The sequence below is a fragment of the Herpailurus yagouaroundi genome, unplaced genomic scaffold, assembly GCF_014898765.1.
Source record: "Herpailurus yagouaroundi ecotype Mexico unplaced genomic scaffold, PumYag 162, whole genome shotgun sequence".
Taxonomy (NCBI): domain Eukaryota; kingdom Metazoa; phylum Chordata; class Mammalia; order Carnivora; family Felidae; genus Herpailurus; species Herpailurus yagouaroundi.
Genome location: NW_024412403.1, coordinates 68,226,553 through 68,245,386, shown reverse-complemented (window position 1 = coordinate 68,245,386; position 18,834 = coordinate 68,226,553). Strand labels below are relative to the sequence as shown.

At 34.7% G+C, this 18,834-nt stretch overlaps 1 protein-coding gene across 10 annotated transcripts in view; it reads left to right on the top strand.

Annotated features, from left to right (window-relative positions):
* IQCB1 (IQ motif containing B1) overlaps positions 1–18,834 on the top strand; it is a 64,082-nt gene that overhangs the window by 3,320 nt on the left and 41,928 nt on the right. For all 10 annotated transcript variants that reach the window (XM_040484650.1, XM_040484653.1, XM_040484647.1 and 7 more), the window contains 5 exons: positions 1,716–1,825; positions 2,058–2,220; positions 4,214–4,343; positions 8,718–8,811; positions 14,118–14,217. In XM_040484650.1, the coding sequence (XP_040340584.1) occupies positions 1,726–1,825; positions 2,058–2,220; positions 4,214–4,343; positions 8,718–8,811; positions 14,118–14,217 (587 nt within the window). In that variant the 5' untranslated portion in view covers positions 1,716–1,725. The remainder of the gene's footprint in view (positions 1–1,715; positions 1,826–2,057; positions 2,221–4,213; positions 4,344–8,717; positions 8,812–14,117; positions 14,218–18,834) is intronic.

The window sequence follows — 18,834 nt, the reverse complement described above, 5'->3', positions numbered from 1 at the left end:
TTTTGAAGAATAATACCTAAAAATAAGTGAGTTAAAAGTATGTCATCTGTGTTTTTTATTATTTTACATGGAAGGGAATATAATGAACATTGTATCTAAAACCACAGACTTTGGAGTCAGACTGATCTGGATTTGAATACGGACTCCACCAGATGCTGGTGGAACCATGATAGGTTCCTTCAAAGTTTATTTTTCATATCTGTAAAGTGAGATGATTACAGCCTCTACCTCATAGTCTTGTGAGAAGTAAGATAATGTGTGCAAAAGCACTTAGTACAGTGCTTAGTTCATAGTAAAATAATATATGTTGGCTTTTATTGTAAGTGAAGATTGTACTTTTTGTTAAATGATACCGTTGAGCTTTGAGTGTGGTAAACAGCAAATTGAATTGGGATGTGTCTTATATTTAATTTTAAGGTAATTGATTTTATGGTGATGAAAAAGAATGAAATCTTGCCATTTGTAACAACTTGGTTGGCACTGGAGGGTATTATGCAAAGCAAAATAAGTCAGAGAAAGATAACACGATTTTACTCATGCATGGAATTTGAGAAACTTAACAAGACCTTAGGGGAAGGGAAGGAACAAGAAGAGAAGAGACAGGGAGGCAAACCCTAAGAGAACAAACTGAGGGTTGATGGGTGGGTGGGCAAAATGGGTGATGGACATTAAGGAGGGCACTTGTTGGGATGAGCACTGAGTGTTGTATGTAAGTATGAATCACAGGATTCTACTCCTGAAGCCAAGACTACACTAATATGAGGATAATAATAATAATAACAAAGATAATTTGATTTACTATGCTATTTATTAATAAGCTTTTGTTATCTTATAATTACGTCCCATTTCTGAGTTGTGTGTTGAGGATCCCCAAGACCAACCCAAGGTTCAGTGATTCACTGGGAGGGCTGACACCTCTTAGGATATAGTCGTATTTGTGGCTGTGATTTACAGTGAAGGGATACAAAGCAAAATCAGCAAAGAGAAAAGGCAAATGGGGCAAAATCCAGAGGAAAACAGGTGCAAATTTCCAAAAGTCTTCTCCCAGTAGGTTCGTATAGGACACACTTAATTCTTCCTGTAATGAACTGTCACATTTTGAAGTGTTGTCTACCAGGGAAGCTCACTAGATACTCAGTGATAAGGGTCTTTATTGGAGGTGGTCTATAGGCATCGTCTACTACCAAGTACCAGAATTCCAAGCTTTTGGAATGAGAGCAGGCATTCTGCATAAATCACATTGTTTTCACAAACACTTTAGGTACAGTGAGCCACTCTTGTTACGGAATGGTGGAAACCCTTCTGAAATCCCAAGTTCACCAGCCAAGGGCCAACTTTGTCTCAAGCTATGTTAGCTCTTTTCTGCACATTCAGTGTCTCTTTTATGATCAAAGAAATTAATTTCTATCCCAGGATTATTGTGCAGATTAGAGAGAGTGAATGTGGAGTATCTAGCACTGTTCCTGACTCCTAGTGCGTGATAAATAATACCTGCTGTAGCTGTCATAGTAAGTTATAGGAGTCTCTAGCTCTTTATAGGTATTCCAATTAGAAACATTAGAATCTCCTGTAAGGAAGAAATTGAAAAATCTATCCTTCACTTCTCAAAGCAAACAAAACAAATTTTATATTGAAACTATTTTTCAAACATTATTTAGGGAGCAAATGTTTTAGGGCTGTTTGACCTTTATCTTTCTGATTCTGTTAAAATATAGGCGATAAGAAATGAAACCAACAGGTACAGACCCAAGGATCTTATCTCTAGCTGCCGAAGTTGCAAACAGTCCTGAGCAGAACGTCCCTATTATACTGTTGAAGTTAAAAGGTAAGAAAATCTTTTTGTGATTGGCTAACACTATTTAAGGAACAAAACAATTCCATCACGGGTATAGTTTTAGCATTTGTTTCTGATTTGTTCAGAAAAATCTTAACATTGTGATAAGAAAGTGCTATGTTTCCTTTTTAAAGTAATTTTAGTTATTATTCAAACTATAAAAATACAAAAGTCTTGGATTTATTGAGCAGAAATAAGTATATCTTCTTTCCTTTTGCCTTAGAAATAATAAACAACACACCTTTAGGAAGCTCAGAGTTGAAGAAAATAAAACAAGATATATATTGTTATGACCTCATTCAGTATTGCCTTTTGGTCCTCAGTCAAGATTGTTCTCGAATCCAGGGTGGTTGGACTACAATTTCCCAGCTTACACAGATATTAAGGTAAAATGAAGCAATGAGTCCTCCTGTTCTTGAGGGATATAGTAGTAGATTCTTATTTTCAACATTTGCTTCTCTTTATTCATCTGCTTAACAAGAATTGGCAACCTTCTGTGGTAGGTTATGGTTGTACTTTTCCTCCTTTATACCATATATTACTCTTTGTAACTGTATTTGTGAATATTTCACTATCTAAAATTTTGCTACCTAAGTCCTGTGAAGATGGTGATCATGTCTTTTGCTCACCACTGAGTCCCAAGTACTAAACAGACTCTTTATTCACTAAGGAATATATGAAGAAATGAAGATTTTTAAGGCACTGGCTCTATACTGGAAAAACTTACAGTAGACATGGGATGACAGTCATGTGACTTTATCATACAAGGCTAAATGAAATAGGTGCTAAGATGAAAGATGTAAGCAAAGTACTATAGGAGAACAGATACAAAAGCTAGTCATTTTATGTTGTATTGATTTAGCTATCTCAATTGTATATTTCATTAGGTAACCAAAATCCTGTCCATAAAATTTAGAAGATCAAAATCTTTTATTTTTAAAGGAGATAATAAAATAAACCAGTTGTTCTCAATGCCTAAGCCACTTTCTAATTAAGTAACTAAACACCTGTATTACTAATTGGAATCTTACCTTTCAAAACTGCTCATTCCTAATTTGTTACTACATAAAGGCTGGATTCAATGTGTATAGTTAGAAAAAACTATTAACAGATACACATATCTTAGTGGAATCCAAGTCTTAAGAAATCCCCACGTATGGGGTGCCTGGGTGGCTCAATCGGTTGAGTGTCCAGCTTCAGCTCAGGTCATGATCTCAGTTTGTGGGTTTGAGCCCCACATCGGGCTCTGTGCTGACAGCTTAGAGCCTGGAGCCTGCTTCGAATTCTGTGTCTCCCTCTCTGTCTGCTCCTCCCCCGCTCATGCTCTGTCTCTCTCCTTCAAAAATAAATAAAAACATTAAAAAAAAAATCCCCATGTTTGTGCATATACAAAAACATAATTTTTTAAATTAATGTCCACAATCAAAGTAGGTACTCTTAAATAATTTTTCGGAACGAAAGTAAAAAGAGAAACTGATACATGTGAATGTTTGTCCATAAATTTTAGGATTGATGTGCAAAAACAAAAGTACATTGAGTGTTAACCAGCTAAATTTTAGCATACTCATATGTAGTCACTATTGCTTATCAGTGTCATCTTCACATGTTGAAAAGCCTCTAACAGCAGTGTTTACTCATTAGAGATCAGTCTTGGGTGGGGGACTCTTGTTAGTATTAGTCTACACCAGTACTTTTTATTATCAAGAGCTTTGAATATACACATTTCATAACTAGGGAGTGACTTTTATGTGAAGTTTCAAGAGGACTCATTTCTCTAAATGACTTTATCTACTTTAACATAAATTGTAAAGTGTCCCTAATAAAGCAAGGTTTTTGTGGTTTACTCTTCTGATATAAGGAATGTGTAGTCAGATATTTTGCAGTTTAAGAAAATAGATCTATTGGAGAGTAGAATTGGTATTAGAGTATTTGATTTCTTCATCTGTCCCTTGTAGACTAATCCTACCCTGGGTATTTTTCAGCTATCAGATGTCTCAAAGGTATCAACACAAATGTTTTTCATGAATTAGACTCCCAAGGTATTGTATTGCTTTTAGAGTGTTTATAGCTCATTCACTGAAAACTTGCCTTGTTTCTCTTTATTGTGAATCAGGTGTATTTTGTTTCCCGAAAAGCTGACAAGTAGGTTTTTAGGACATATGAGTCCTAGCTCTCAGTACAGACAAAGTTCACACCACTGGACTTACTTCTCCAGAAAGTTGTAATGCTAATTTTCCAGCAAAAGTTCTTTATTGGCTTGACAACAAAAGAGATAACTAAAAATTCTCATTAAGGCACAGTGTTGTCTATAGAAGCTCTAGCATTCAACTGAAATTTATAATTAACACAAACAGTCACAGACTTGTGCTCTTATTTTAGTCATTGCTGTGTGGGCTTGGAGCCAGGAGAAGATGCAGAGGAATTTTACAATGAATTGCTTCCATCAGCTGCAGAAAATTTTCTGGTTTTGGGGAGGCGATTGCAAACATGTTTCATCAATGCAGCTAAGGTATATGTGTTTATTCAGGATTTTAATAGCCAAAATTCTTGAGAAGATGTTCCACATTATTTTTCACATGTGCAGTATTTGGCTGAAAGTACAATTAGAATAGTGGACCCAAACATTTTTGAAATTATAACCAAAAAAGCCTCTATGTGTGAAATTTTAAAGTGCTGGCTGAAGTATACCATATGACTTTTTGAAGAATCTGCTTTGCTTCTCAACTTTGAGCAGCACCCATAGACATTTATTTCCATAGCATCTTTCTAAAATACACCTACTTAACAGTAGAGGAAAGTATTGTTCTGTGGCCCAGCACTTTTCTAATAGCTTCTGTGGCACAGAACAATAAAGGTGAACTTTCTGTTTGATCTTTCAGATCTTCTGTAGTCAAAATATTTCAACTCAAACATAGGGCTTACTAAGTCCAGCAAGTATTTCTTAGGTGGATTGTGCTAAATGCTGTATGTACTATTTTTTTTTTTAACCCACAGATTACTTAGAAATATGTTGCTTAATATCCAAATATTTGAGAATTTTCTGTTTTTAAAGTTTTTATTCAAATTCCAGTTAGTTAACATGCAGTGTAATATTAGTTTCAAGTGTACAGTTTAGTGAGTCAACTTTCCATATAACACCTGGTGCTCATCACAAGTGCACTCCTTAATCCCCATCACCTATTTAACCCATCCTCCCACCCACCTCCCCTCTGGTAACCATCAGTTTATTCTCTATAGTTGAGTCTTTCTTGGTTTGCCCCTCTCTTTCCCTCCATGATTGTTTTATTTTTAAATTCCACATATGAGTGAATTTTCTTGATATTTTATTGTTACTAATTTCTACTTTAATTCTGTTGTGGTCAGATAACATACTCTGTATCATTTCAATCCTTTGAAATTTTTTCGAACTTGTTTTATGGCCCTTTTATCTTGGTGAATGTTTCATTACAAGCAGTCCTTGCTTTGCACAGTGCTATCTTGGTTGAAACTCATGAATATCAGAAACATGTAAAGATTTTGATATGGCACAAGTTTCATTTAACATGGTACCATGCAAAAAGTAAGGACTGCCTATATACTTGAATGTGAACTCTGTTTGTTGTGTGGAATGTTCTGTGAATATCAGATCAATTTAGTTATAATACTTAAAGAAGTCGTAAGTGTACACAGCTGAAACTTCTTTATCTTGTAATATTTCTTAGCTATATGTACATTTGGCCTACTGCTATATTAAATTTTGAACAGATTAACAACTTTTGGAAGTTATGAAGAAAAATAACTAGGTCATCATGGGATATTAAATTTCATTTGAGGTGCTTTAAGTATAAAGAATAGACATAGTCTTATACTTAACACCTAGGCTAATAAAGTCGGCAAGATATTTAGATATTTCTTTAGGAAACATAAGACAGCTCTATTTTTAATTTAAAAAACAACAAATTAAAAAATTATGAATGAAATTGAATGAGACATACAATATGGATGAGATAGTAGTTTGAGTATAAGAAGTATTGTTGACAGGGGCACCTTGGTGGTTCAGTTGGTTAAGCATCCAACTTCGGCTCAGGTCATGATCTCGCAGTTTGTGAGTTCGAGCCCCATGTTGGGCTGTGTGCTCTCAGCTCAGAACCTGGATCCAGCTTTGGATTCTGTGTCTCCCTCTCTCTCTGCCCCTCTCCTGCCTATACTGTGTGTGTGTGTCTCTCAAAAATAAGTAAACGTTAAAAAAATTTTGTTTTAAACTATTGTTGACAGAGAATTTAACTTAGTAGTAGAGTATATAGGCTTTCTATGTAATAGGTCACAAATTCTTCCAGCATCTCCATTGGCATTTTGAGGTTGGTAGCAATAAATAAATTTTATATATTTCTAGACTTAATTCAAGTCAGTTAAAGCAGCACAAACTATGGGAATTTGTGTTAGACTTGATTTCTTTTCCTGGCTGTGCAACAAATTAACTATGAGTTCTTGGGCAGATGACTTGATTTCACTGTACCTGTTTTCTCCTTTGTAAAATGATTTCTTTTTTCTTTTAAATTAAAAAAAAATTTTTTTTAACGTTTTATTTATTTTTGAGATCAGGAGAGACAGAGCATGAACAGGGGAGGGTCAGAGAGAGGGAGACACAGAACCTGAAACAGGCTCCAGGCTCTGAGCTGTCAGCACAGAGCCCGACGATGGGGAGGCTCGAACTCACAAACTGTGAGATCATGACCTGAGCTAAAGTCAGACCCTTAACTGACTGAGCCACCCAGGCGTCCCTGTAAAATAATTTCTATCTCATGAATAGTTCAGACCACTAAGACAGCTTTATGTTTTCTTGAGAGTATTTTTATTTAATATTAGGGGCAATAGTAATTACGGTCTTTTCATTTATATAGTCCTTTAAAACTTTTCATAATACTTTCCTATTCTTTATTATGGTATTTGTATAGAAACGAAAACTCCTTCAGTAATACATTAAAGGGGGTAAACTACAGCAAAAGAGGGCCATTTTACCACAGAACAAAATGAAAATAGATAAAAAGGAGATTACAGGGGTGTCTGGGTGGCTCAGTTGGTTAAGCATCCAACTCTTAATTTTGGCTCAGGTCATGTTCCCAGGATGGTGGGATCGAGCCCCATGTCGGACTCTGTGCTGAGTGTGGAGCCTGCTTAAGATTCTCTCTCTCTCTTTCTCAAATAATAAAAAAAAAAAAGATTACAAGAAAACTGAATTTATGAGTTTTATCTACCTAAGTGTTTCCCAATCAAAAAAATATTGGGGGCACCTGGGTGGCTCAGTCAGTTAAGCATCCAACTTTGGCTCATGTCACGGTTCACTGGTGAGTTTGAGATGTGCCTTGGGCTCTGCACTAACAGTGTGAAGCCTGCTTGGATCCTCTGTCTCCCTCTCTCTGCCCCTCCCCTGCTCATGTGCTCACATGTGTGCTCTTTCTAAAAAAATAAATAAACATTAAAAAAAAAGCCAAACTCATTGTCTAAAGAACCAAACACATTAAAAAAAAATTTTTTTTAATTAGCTAACATATAGGTATTAGATCACATGGTGGGACATACACAGAATGATCTGGCCTAAACTGCAAACTGGTTAAAATATACACACGTACACATACATTTACATGTTGCCATAAGAAAAATACCTACCCCAAAATTTTGAAGTGACTTAGGGTAAATTTTGTTAACCAGTCTCAGAAGACATGAATTTATGGGTGGCATTATCTAATGGTTTTTTAAGGAAAAAAGGAAGTCTAAGGACTCTGCACTATTCTTTGAGATTGACAACAATGAAGATTACCACGCTCTTTCTGCTGTGTCTTTTGGTGAAACCGGCAAAGGCACTTTACTGGACTAAGTATTTGTTGACCTAATGCGACATTTCTTTCTTTTTTAGATTTTGGTTTTTTTATTGTTGTTATATTTAAGTTAGCACATGTCTATTTAAGCACCTACCTAGCCCTGTGCTAAAATAATAGGAAGAAAATGCTTTTATTATTATAATAATCATTGCAATCATAATGCCTTTGCTATTGTGATCATTACTTTTGTGCTAGAGTACAAATGTTTAAGACCTGGGTAAAATTAGTGGCCTTTATACAACTTTCCACTGAAGTTACATGGCCAGTAAATGACAGAATTGTGAACAAAATCTGTTTCTTATTTGCTATTATGACATATATTCTAATCTACTAATCACCCTATTTTCCAGAAAGGAAGAATCAGAAAAAATTGTCATTTATTTGTAGAATAAATACTGATTGAACACTTACTAAGTTTGGAACTGTTTTAGACACTGAGTGTCTAATGGAGAGCCAAGTAACTTGGTCTCTGCTCTCATGGAGTTATAGATTAGAAGCTGCAACTGAAATGTGCTAATAATAATGCTTTACATGCTGACATCTACATTTACATATAACAGTGATTTTCAAACCTAACTGCATAATCAAATCAGCCACCTAACTTTGTAAAAATACAGATGTTCAGACTTTGACTTTGGAGATTCAAATTGTTTGGGTTAAAGCCTGTACATGGATATACTATATTTAATTAAAAAAAAAAGCTCCACAGTGATTCTGATGCATAGCCAGTGTTGAGAAATCCTAATATATCAACTTGTAGTTCTTATACAGTTTATATATTGTCTCATTTGACCTCTGGGTAACAACCATTTCTCTAGTAAGTAGAGTAGGTAGGTATCACCAGCCTGTAACACAAGTTTTATAAATTAAGAAACTAAAGGCTACAAGATCATAAATAACTAAGTAAGATCCAGCAACCAGGGTCTCTTGATTCCCCCTGAGAGAAGTTTCTCTTCTTTTTTTTTTTTTAATAAAGCAATTACAGAAAAGTAAATTGGGTTTGTGTGTGTGTTATGTGTATTAAGGGTGAAGAAAAAGATGAATTACTACGCTTTTTCCAAATTGTGACTGATTCTCTCTTCTGGCTTTTGGGAGGCCATGTTCAACTCATCCAAAATGGTAAGAGAAAAGATTTTTAAGGTAACTGATAATCATTGTAAAGTACCTGCTAACAGCTTTTTTTTTTCTAAAAATAAATATCTCATTAACTATATAGATAACCACAGTTAAATGAAACTACGTTGAAATAACCACACACACAAAAAAAATAAAAGCCCATCTGTACATTCCAGTTTTAAATAGTCAGCATTCACAATGTGAATATTAAGGAGAAAATTGCTTAAATATTATTTAAATATAATTTTTTCTTAGCTCTTTCTATTTAGCAAATCAAAGATAAGGATTAATGATATTTTTTAAATTTTTTTTAAAGTTTTATTTTTTAATTTACATCCAAGTTAGTTAGCGTATAGTGCAACAATGATTTCAGGAATAGATTCCTTAATGCCCCTTACTCATTTAGCCCATCCCCCCCCACAACCCCTCCAATAACCCTCTGTTCTCCATATTTAAGAGTCTCTTATGTTTTGTCTACTTCTCTGTTTCTATATTATTTTTGCTTCTCTTCCCTTATGTTCCTCTGTTTTGTATCTTCAAGTCCTCAAATTAGTGAAGTTGTATGCTATTTATCTTTCTCTGACTAATTTTGCTTAGCATAATACCCTCTGGTTCCATCCACATAACTGCAAATGACAAGATTTCATTCTTTTTGATTGCCGCGTAATACTCAGCAGGTATACTTGTGTGTGTATATATATATACACACACCACATCTTCTTTATCCATTCATCCATTGATGGACATCTGGGCTCTTTCCCTACTTTGGCTATTGTTGATAGAACTGCTGTAAACATTGGGGTGCACGTGCCCCTTCAAAACAGCACACCTGTATCCCTTGGATAAATACCTACTAGTGCAATTGCTGGGTCATAGGGTAGTTCTATTTTTAATTTTTTGAGGAACCTCCATACTGTTTTCCAGAGTGGCTGCACAAATTTGCATTCCCACCCGCAGTGCAAAAGAGATCCTCTTTTTCTGCATCCTTGCCAATATCCGTTGTTGCCTGAGTTGTTAATGTTAGCCATTCTGACAGGTGTGAGGTGGTGGTATCTCATTGTGGTTTTGATTTGTATTTCCCTCATGATGAGTGATGTTGAGCATTTTTTCATGTGTCGGTTGGCCATCTGGAAGTCTTCTTTGGATGATAATTTTAACAACTTAGGGAAAAAGTTTTTTCTAAGCTCCAAAGATTGCATCTGTATTTTAGATTTAGTGTGAGAGAAATCCCTATGTACAGAGCATATATGATTTAATTCATAGCCTAACTATTCATGTAGGAGTAAACTTTTATATATTGACATTTTACTGAACTTGATAGTTATTTTATAGGATATTTCTACACTTGAGAAATATAAACATGTGTTTTATGTTTTCTTAAGACTGGGGAACTAATCTTTAATGATAATTGTGGCAACATTCTATCCTTTTGAAAGATTTAATCTAAGATAAATGTAACTATAAGAAAAATATAAGAACACTGACTTTTTTTAGAAGGTGAAAATAGAATTGAATTTTTATTTTTAATTTAATTTTTTTAGAATATTATGCATGCACATAAAGAATCAAATAGTTCTATAAGGATGGTTAAAAACAAACCCTGGCCCTTGTGCCTCACTTCATTTCCCATTTTCCAAAGGCAGCAACTAATTATTGCAACAATTATTGCAACTAATACTTTGGGTGGTTATATCCTTTTGAAACTAAGTAGACCCAGAAACCAGGTCCTCTGAAACCCTGATGAATAGTCTCTCTCCCACTCTCTCTCTCTCTCTCTTTTTTTTTTTTTTTTTTAAATTTTTTTTTTCAACATTTATTTATTTTTGGGACAGAGAGAGACAGAGCATGAACAGGGGAGGGGCAGAGAGAGAGAGGGAGACACAGAATCGGAAACAGGCTCCAGGCTCTGAGCCATCAGCCCAGAGCCCGACGCGGGGCTCGAACTCACGGACTGCGAGATCGTGACCTGGTTGAAGTCGGACGCCTAACCGACTGCGCCACCCAGGCGCCCCCTCTCTTTTTTTTTTAAATACGTAGTTACTTCCTTTTCTTTTAAAGCATTATCTATTAATTTCCCATTATGAAACAAATATTATAAAGTTCTCAATTTAAACAACTGTTTTACCAAAAATATAAAGTACTTAGTTTTACTATACTATAATGGGTGGTAAAAGGCCTAGTAAAATGAGAGATAGCAAGAGAGAGAATACTTGAATAACTTTTAAAATATGCTGTTTTTTTCTTCCAGAAATAGTAATGACAACAAATGTGACTGTTCCTCAGGTTATTCTGTAGATTTAAAATATCAATAAAGTTTGTATTAAAACTAAATTACATGGTTGTGAGATTCATATACAAAAAAATAAATGGGTACAAAATTGGGGTCTCCTATAACCTTTCTCTCTAAAAAGAATTAGCTCTTACAGAAATGGCAGACTAAAAGTCTGAGACAGAAAATATGCAAGGTAAGCCTGAAGTATTTTGTATACCAGATAGAAAGGAAGCAAGCAAAATTTATTGGGATTATAAAAAATAAAACAAGTGAATAAAAGCACACACACACACAAAATTTATTGGGATTCTGTGAAAAGGATTCAGGAGCCAAAATAAGGAGGCTTCTATTAGCCAAAAGTGGGAAATTAGAACAGTAATAAGGATAATAACTACTGAGGATAAAAATATATCAACTATTTAAAAAAATTACCATTAAAGTCTACTAGGGAACCAATTCATTTTGAAAACTGGTAAATTAAGAATCCAGAGTTTCTCTTGCCTTTTCTTATGTCTTGATGAGGAGAAATTTCTCTTTATAAAACTATTCCAATAGGTGAAAAAGGTAAGATAGATATTGCCATTGTACAACTGTTAGTAAGTGAACAGATTTAGGAATTAATCATCCATCACTGTCAAAATTTGAGAAGTACCTCCTAATGGCTCAGCATAACCTCACATATGAAATGTAGATGTCAAAAATTCAAACCTGAATCATTTTGATCCTCTAGCTCCAATGACCCATTTATAGAAGGTCAGAGAAACACTAAATTACACCCCAGGAATGCAGTTAGCAAATCTAGACTATGGGAACCTCCTAAGACAATTGATATAGTTTTGTCAACAAATAAATTGTAAGAAAAAAAAGAATCCATAGTTTAAAAGAAATTTGAAAGATAACCAGTTACTATGTATAATATTTGTAATTGTGGAACTTATTTATATCTTGATTCAAACAAACTTTAAAAATCCACAAAATAATTGGAAATTGGAGCACTGACTGGATATCTGATAAAATTAAATCATTATTCGGGGCTTCTGAGTTGCTCCATCGGTTGGGCGTCCGACTTCGGCTCAGGTCTTGATCAAGATTTCATGGTCAGGTCATGATCTCATGAGCCCCGCTTGGAGCCTGGAGCCTGTTTCAGATTCTGTGTCTCCCTCTCCCCCCCCCCCCCCCGCTCACGCTCTGTCTCTGTCTCAAAATGAATAAACATTAAAAAGAAAAACATTATTCAGTTTAGATATGGTTATGTTTTATTTTTTAATCATATCTTTTGGGAGTATATGTTGAAGTATTTGTGGATAAAATAATTGATATATTGGATTAGCTCAAAATAAAATGGGAGGCTGGAAGTGGATAGGCTAGGTGAAAGATGATTGGTCATAAGTTGATCATTGTTAAAGTTGAATGCATGTAGAATCATGATATTATTCTCTCTACTCTTGTGAAGGTTTGAAGCATTCATTATAAGAAGGTTAATTAAATGGGCACAAGTATTTTTGTTTGGGGGACCAAATAGTTATCTCACACTCAATAAAAACAACTACACTTGAAAAACAGAACAGAGGCTCCAAAAATAAATTATGTAATAATATAAAACAGTGTAAAAATAAAATGGAATGACTAAAATTATTTTAGCATGACTTTTTCCAGTATAGAAAAAAGCTCACACACACACACACACACACACACACACACACACACACACCACACACACACACACACACACACACACACACTGCATATCACGAGTTCAGTGAATTCAGAATTACAAAGAGTTACTAAGGGCAAGGCATAGTCAGTTAAGCATCTGACTTTGGCTCAGGTCATGATCTCACAATTCGTGAGTTCTAGCCCTACTTTGAGTGAGCTGGAGCCCTGCTTTGGGTGAGCACAAGCCCCACTTCAGTTGAGTCCTGCTTCTCTCTCTCTGTCTCCCCCTCACTCACTTACGCCCTCTCTCTCTCTCTCTCTCTCTGAAATTAATTAATTAAAGAGTTACTAATAAAACATCTTTAAGTAGACAAAAAGGAAATAATATACTTATTCCAGTTATAAAAAAGAAGTCTTTTACTGTTGAAGTAATAGAAAATAAGAAGCTATAGAAGTATTTAATAGTGGAATTTTTTTTTGAAGTTGCTAAATGTTAAAAAAATTGATGTTTAATAAAATATTGAAATATTGGACTTTTTAAATGGAAAAACAGTAATTAGTATGTGAAAGAAATCAATATATTCTTTCAGGAGAAAGAAGAGGCAAAGAGTAAAGTTGTTTTGTGGAAGCTAGGATAGTATTCACAGAATTGGCTTGCCTGCACGCCTGATCCCACTTTAATTGTAATTCTGATCAGTTAATGGAGAAGGGAGTAGAAACTGACATTTACTGGGAACCTATTCAGTAGGGTAGGTTGTAGGACATTCAGCAGTAGTCTATGAGAGAGCTATTCTTGTTTTACAGTTGAAGAAATGGGAGTTCTGAGAGGTTAAGCAACTTACAGAAGCATCCAGTGTCAGGTCTTCAAAACTGGCTTCTCAGAACCTAAAAATTATAAACCAATAAAAACAAACGTTGTTTTGTAAATGATAATTTCATTATTATTTAAGACAAAATGTTAGCAAACATGGTATATTATATAACAGTTGTTTTAAGGATGTAAGCCACTGTTTACAGTCACATGTACCATTTCCATTCCTTCATATTCTCTTTTCTTCACAGGAAATTTGATTTCATTCACTGAAGTTTATTGCTAGAAAGATTCGAATTTAGGATATGTTTTGTTTTATTTCTCATTTAATGGGAGATAACAGTAGAGTCTTAGGGTAGTATTTGTGGATGCTTTCTGTTTATAACTTTCATAAAATGGAATCACTTTTTTATGGTTACTGAAACTGCCCATCTTAAAATCTTCTTTATTGTAAAGTATACAAAGGCAGGTATTTTAGTAGAAATGGTCATGCTTGGATTTGATTTTGAAAATAAATGAATCTCAATTGTATCATAGAATCTTTGTTTTAATTTTTTTCTCTTCTTTTAGTACTACAAAGTGATCATTTCTTACACTTACTGCAAACTGACAACCTTCAAATAGGATCTACAGTCATGACTATGCTACAGAACATACTACAAATCAACAGGTGATTTGGTTTTACAAAGTGTTTATTAAAGTATTTATAATTTTTAACTTTTGGTACAGAAGCATTACCAGTTTTATTCCAATTTTGCTGAAATCATCAATTACTTATGACTTGTACATGATACTTCAAGAACTCTGTTACTACCATTGTCTTTCAGAGAAAAAGAATATAAAATACCATAAAAGACTGGAAATTAATTATTGAATTGGTATCTCAGAGCTTAAGAAGTTTGTAGACAAATCTCAGGCTTAGAGAAGAAATATTTATGGTGCTATCTGAACAAAAATATTGAGACCACAATAAAAAAATGCTTAATCATATATTTATTTAGCAAACTGCAAGCTTACCATTATGCCAGGTGCTTTTCTTAGAATGGCATAAAAGAACTGATAGACAGTTTTTCCAGATTAAAATGGAAAAAGAATTATACACAGTTATAATAATTGATTCTTCCAGTTCAGTATGGATTTATTAAATGTCTATAAAGTGTCAACTATGTGTCTGTCATTGGGTTCCCAAAGTTGATTAAGATAAAAAATTTGCTTTCAGATAGCTTACAGTATAGCAGGAGACCAACCCACAGACATGATTATATTTAGCATATTAAGTTACAGTTATAAAGGTGTGCACAAGTGTTAGGCTCCTAACCAAAACCAAGGGGTGATACTTCCTCATATGGTAACACCTGAGGAGAAACTTTAAGAATGAAAAATCAGCTGGAGAGGAAGAAGAGAAAGGCAGAGGTAATAACGTAAGCAAATGCACAAAGAAATAACATGATACGGATGAAAAGTAGGTACAATTCATCATTGCTGGCATCTACAGTTTGGCATGTGGAGGTGACTAACAAGTTCTGCAGACTTAAGTCATGAAGAGCTTATATGTTGTGTTAAGGAAATTTAATCTTATAGGAAATGGGACTATTAACAGATTTTTAAAGTGGATTAAAATAAGTGTATTTCACTTACATTACTCAGGTCACTATGTGGAGGAAGAATTTAAGGGGGACAAAACTCTAGACAAAGAAGGCAATTAGAAGAAGCAACTACAGTAATCCAAGTGAAGTAATAAAATTTTGGCCTTGGGCACTGGTACCAAATAGATTAAAAAAAATATTTTAAAAACTAATGAAAACCATCAAGACTTTACTTCCATTTGTGATTGAAATGGAATAATTGAAATGGATTTACCCTACCACTTGAAGAAAACAAACACCAGGAAAAACATAAAACAACAGTTTTCAGGAAACTGGACTTAAGTCAATGAAAGAAAAGTGAGCCCTAAGAGAAAGGAATTAATAGGGTGAACCTAATAATTACTTTAACTCCTAGTATTGAGAGGGTTTGCAGACTGTGGCACAGGGAGGGGTATCCTAGCCAGGCTGAGTTGAAAAGGTGAGAGTCTGGGGAGAACAAAATAGCTGGAGTTCATAAGACAGAACACCAAAGAAAAGAGCTACATGCAGAGAGAGCCCCAGAAATCAGAGTCTCCTTCAAGTATTTGGTAGAGTACTGATTGGCATATACATGTGAAGAAACTACTCAATGTCTGGGAAAACAATAATCCAAAACAATGAAAAGGAACAGTCTCAGAAGTTCACACAGAGCCAAGAATATTGCTTGACTCCCAACAGCCAGGTGGAAAACCTCATGAGTAACAGAACATTGAGTACTCAGTAAGGTTTCATCTCAGTAGTGGGGGGATAATTAGCACTAGACTGAACACATTCTGGACCTTCCAAACAAAAGCACAACCCAAAAGGATCAAATTATTTACAAGTAACTGCTCTGGTTTTTGAACATATCTTTATCTTAAAAATCTTTATGGTAAGTTATACAAAGTAGGAAGTATGGCAGAAATGGTCATGTTTTGATTTGATTTTAAAGGGATGAGAAAATCCCACCTGTGCTGTCATAGCATCTTTGATTTCTTTTTTTCGTCTCCCTTTTGTAATAATACAAAGTGATAATATCTTACAGTTTCTAGTAAAGATGTTCAGGTAGGATCTACAATCATAAATGTGCTATAGAATATACCACAGATTATAGGTGACTTGGTTTTATAAAATGTTACTGATCTTTTAGTTTTGGTCAGAAGTATTACCAATCTGATACTAATTTCACTAAATCGTTGGTTGCATATGATTTGCATATGGAACCTGAAAATCTCTAAACAGAAGAAAACTCAAAAATATTTTTAGGAATGCACAAATACCTGGCACCCAACAAGATAAAATTCATACAAGTACCTGGCATGCAAACATGGAGGAAAATAGGACCAATAATGAGAAGAATCAATTGATGAAGACTGACATATATGTTAGAATTAATAGACAAGGACATCAGGATAGTTATGGGATAGTTAGGATAGTTAACTATATTCCAAGTTTTAAAAAAGTTTAATAGAGGGGCGCCTGGGTGGCGCAGTCGGTTAAGCGTCCGACTTCGGCCAGGTCACAATCTCGCGGTCCGTGAGTTCGAGCCCCACGTCAGGCTCTGGGCTGATGGCTCGGAGCCTGGAGCCTGTTTCCGATTCTGTGTCTCCCTCTCTCTCTGCCCCTCCCCCGTTCATGCTCTGTCTCTCTCTGTCCCCAAAAAAATAAATAAACGTTGAAAAAAAAAATTAAAAAAAAAATGTTTAAAAAAAAAGTTTAATAGAGACCTATATGATACAAATCCCAGAGTGAACTTCTAGATATGAAAACTACAAACTCAATATGAAAAATACACTAGATAGGATTCATAGCAGATTAACATTGCAGATTAATGAACTTGAAGACATAGCAGTGGAAACCATCCAAAGTGAAACAAAAGGAATAAAGAAAGAAAAACACCTCAGTGAACTGTAGAGCTGATGTAGGCATAATTAGAGTATATAAAGGAAGTAGTAGAGTTAGAAGAAAATATTTGAAGAAACTATGTCTAAAATTTTTCCAAATTCATTGAATACTATAATAATCTTACAAATTTAAAATTCTCCTCAAACTCCAAGGACAGTAAAATATGACACCAAGGTACATTGAGATCAAAGCATTAGAGGGACGCCTGGGTGGCTCAGTCAGTTAAGTTTCCGACTTTGGCTCAGGTCATGATCTTACGGCTTGTGGGTTCATGCCCCACATTGGGCTGTGTGCTGACAGCTCAGAGCCTGGAGCCTGCTTTGGATTCTGTGTCTCCCTCTCTCTCTGCCCCTCCCCTGTTCATGTTCTTGTTCTCTCTCTCTCTCTATCTCTGTCTCTCTTTCTCTCTCTTTCTCTCTCTCTCTGTCAAAAATAAATAAACATTTTTCTTTTTATTAAAGAGAGTGATAAAGAGAAAATCTTAAAGGCAACCAGAGGAAAAAAGATGTTACACACAGGAATGAAGATAAGAATGACAGTAACTTTCTCATCAGAAACAATACGAAGACAGCATCCTTAAAACACTGAAAGAAAACAGCTGTCAAACCTAGAATTTTATATCCAGTGGAAATATGTTTCAAAAACAAAGACAAAATGCTTTTTCAGAAATCACCAGCAGACCCACACACAGTACAAGGAATGTTTAAGGAAGTCCTTCAACCAGAGGAAAGATCTACACCTAGTATTGAAGAATATCAGAAATAGTAATCATAGAAGTAACTGTAAAAGGTTATTTTTCGCATTATAATGATATATGTAATATAATAACATTTGTTTATACAAAAATAAAATGTATTTGAGGGTTTGTAACATGTATTAGTAAAACGTATTACAACAATAACATAAAGGCTGGGAGGAAAGGAATGGAAGTCTGTTATAAACTCTTACACTATAAATAGGTTTCAGGCTATCTGAAAGTTTGCTTTATGCCTCTTTGCTTTTACGAAAGACGTACATTAGTACCTGTTTTTGCTAACCAAAAGAAATTCAAAGACAGTTTTCACTTCTACAAAATGGTAATTGCTTCTTCTCTTTATGCCATTTTAGCTTATAAAAGGTTTTATAAGAACACTCTAGTTTCTGATAGTGGGAGAAACCTGTACATGAAGTAGTATATCAATTAAGGTTGGTAGTATATCACTTGAAGTTAGACTCTGTTGAAGATATATGCTATGAACCCTAATGCAATCAATAAAATAACAAGACCAGGAGTTATAGCTAATAAGCCAAGATAGGCAGTAAAAAATCATAAAGCAATACTTACTCCAAAGTAAGGCATTAAAAAGAAAAAGGCAAGTAAAGGACAACGGAACAAGTACTCACCAAATAACAGATGTAAACCTATACTGTATTAGGTACAAATGGCTAGAAACCCTCAGTTACAAGGAACAGCTTGACAGGTTGGATGAAAAAGTAGGAACCAATACATGCAGTCTTCCAGAAATGTACCTTAAATACAAAAACAGGGGTTCCTGGGTGGCTCAGTTGGTTGAACATTTAAATCTGGCTTCAGATAAGGTCATGATCCCAGCATCGTGGGATTGAGCCCCAGGTCTGGTTCCATGCTGGGTGTGGAGCCTGCTTAAGATTCTCTCTTTCCCTGTCCCCAACTTGTGTGCATGCTCTCTCTCTCTCAAAGAAATAAATAACTGTATTTATATATATATATATATATATATATATATATATATATATATATATATATATATATATATATA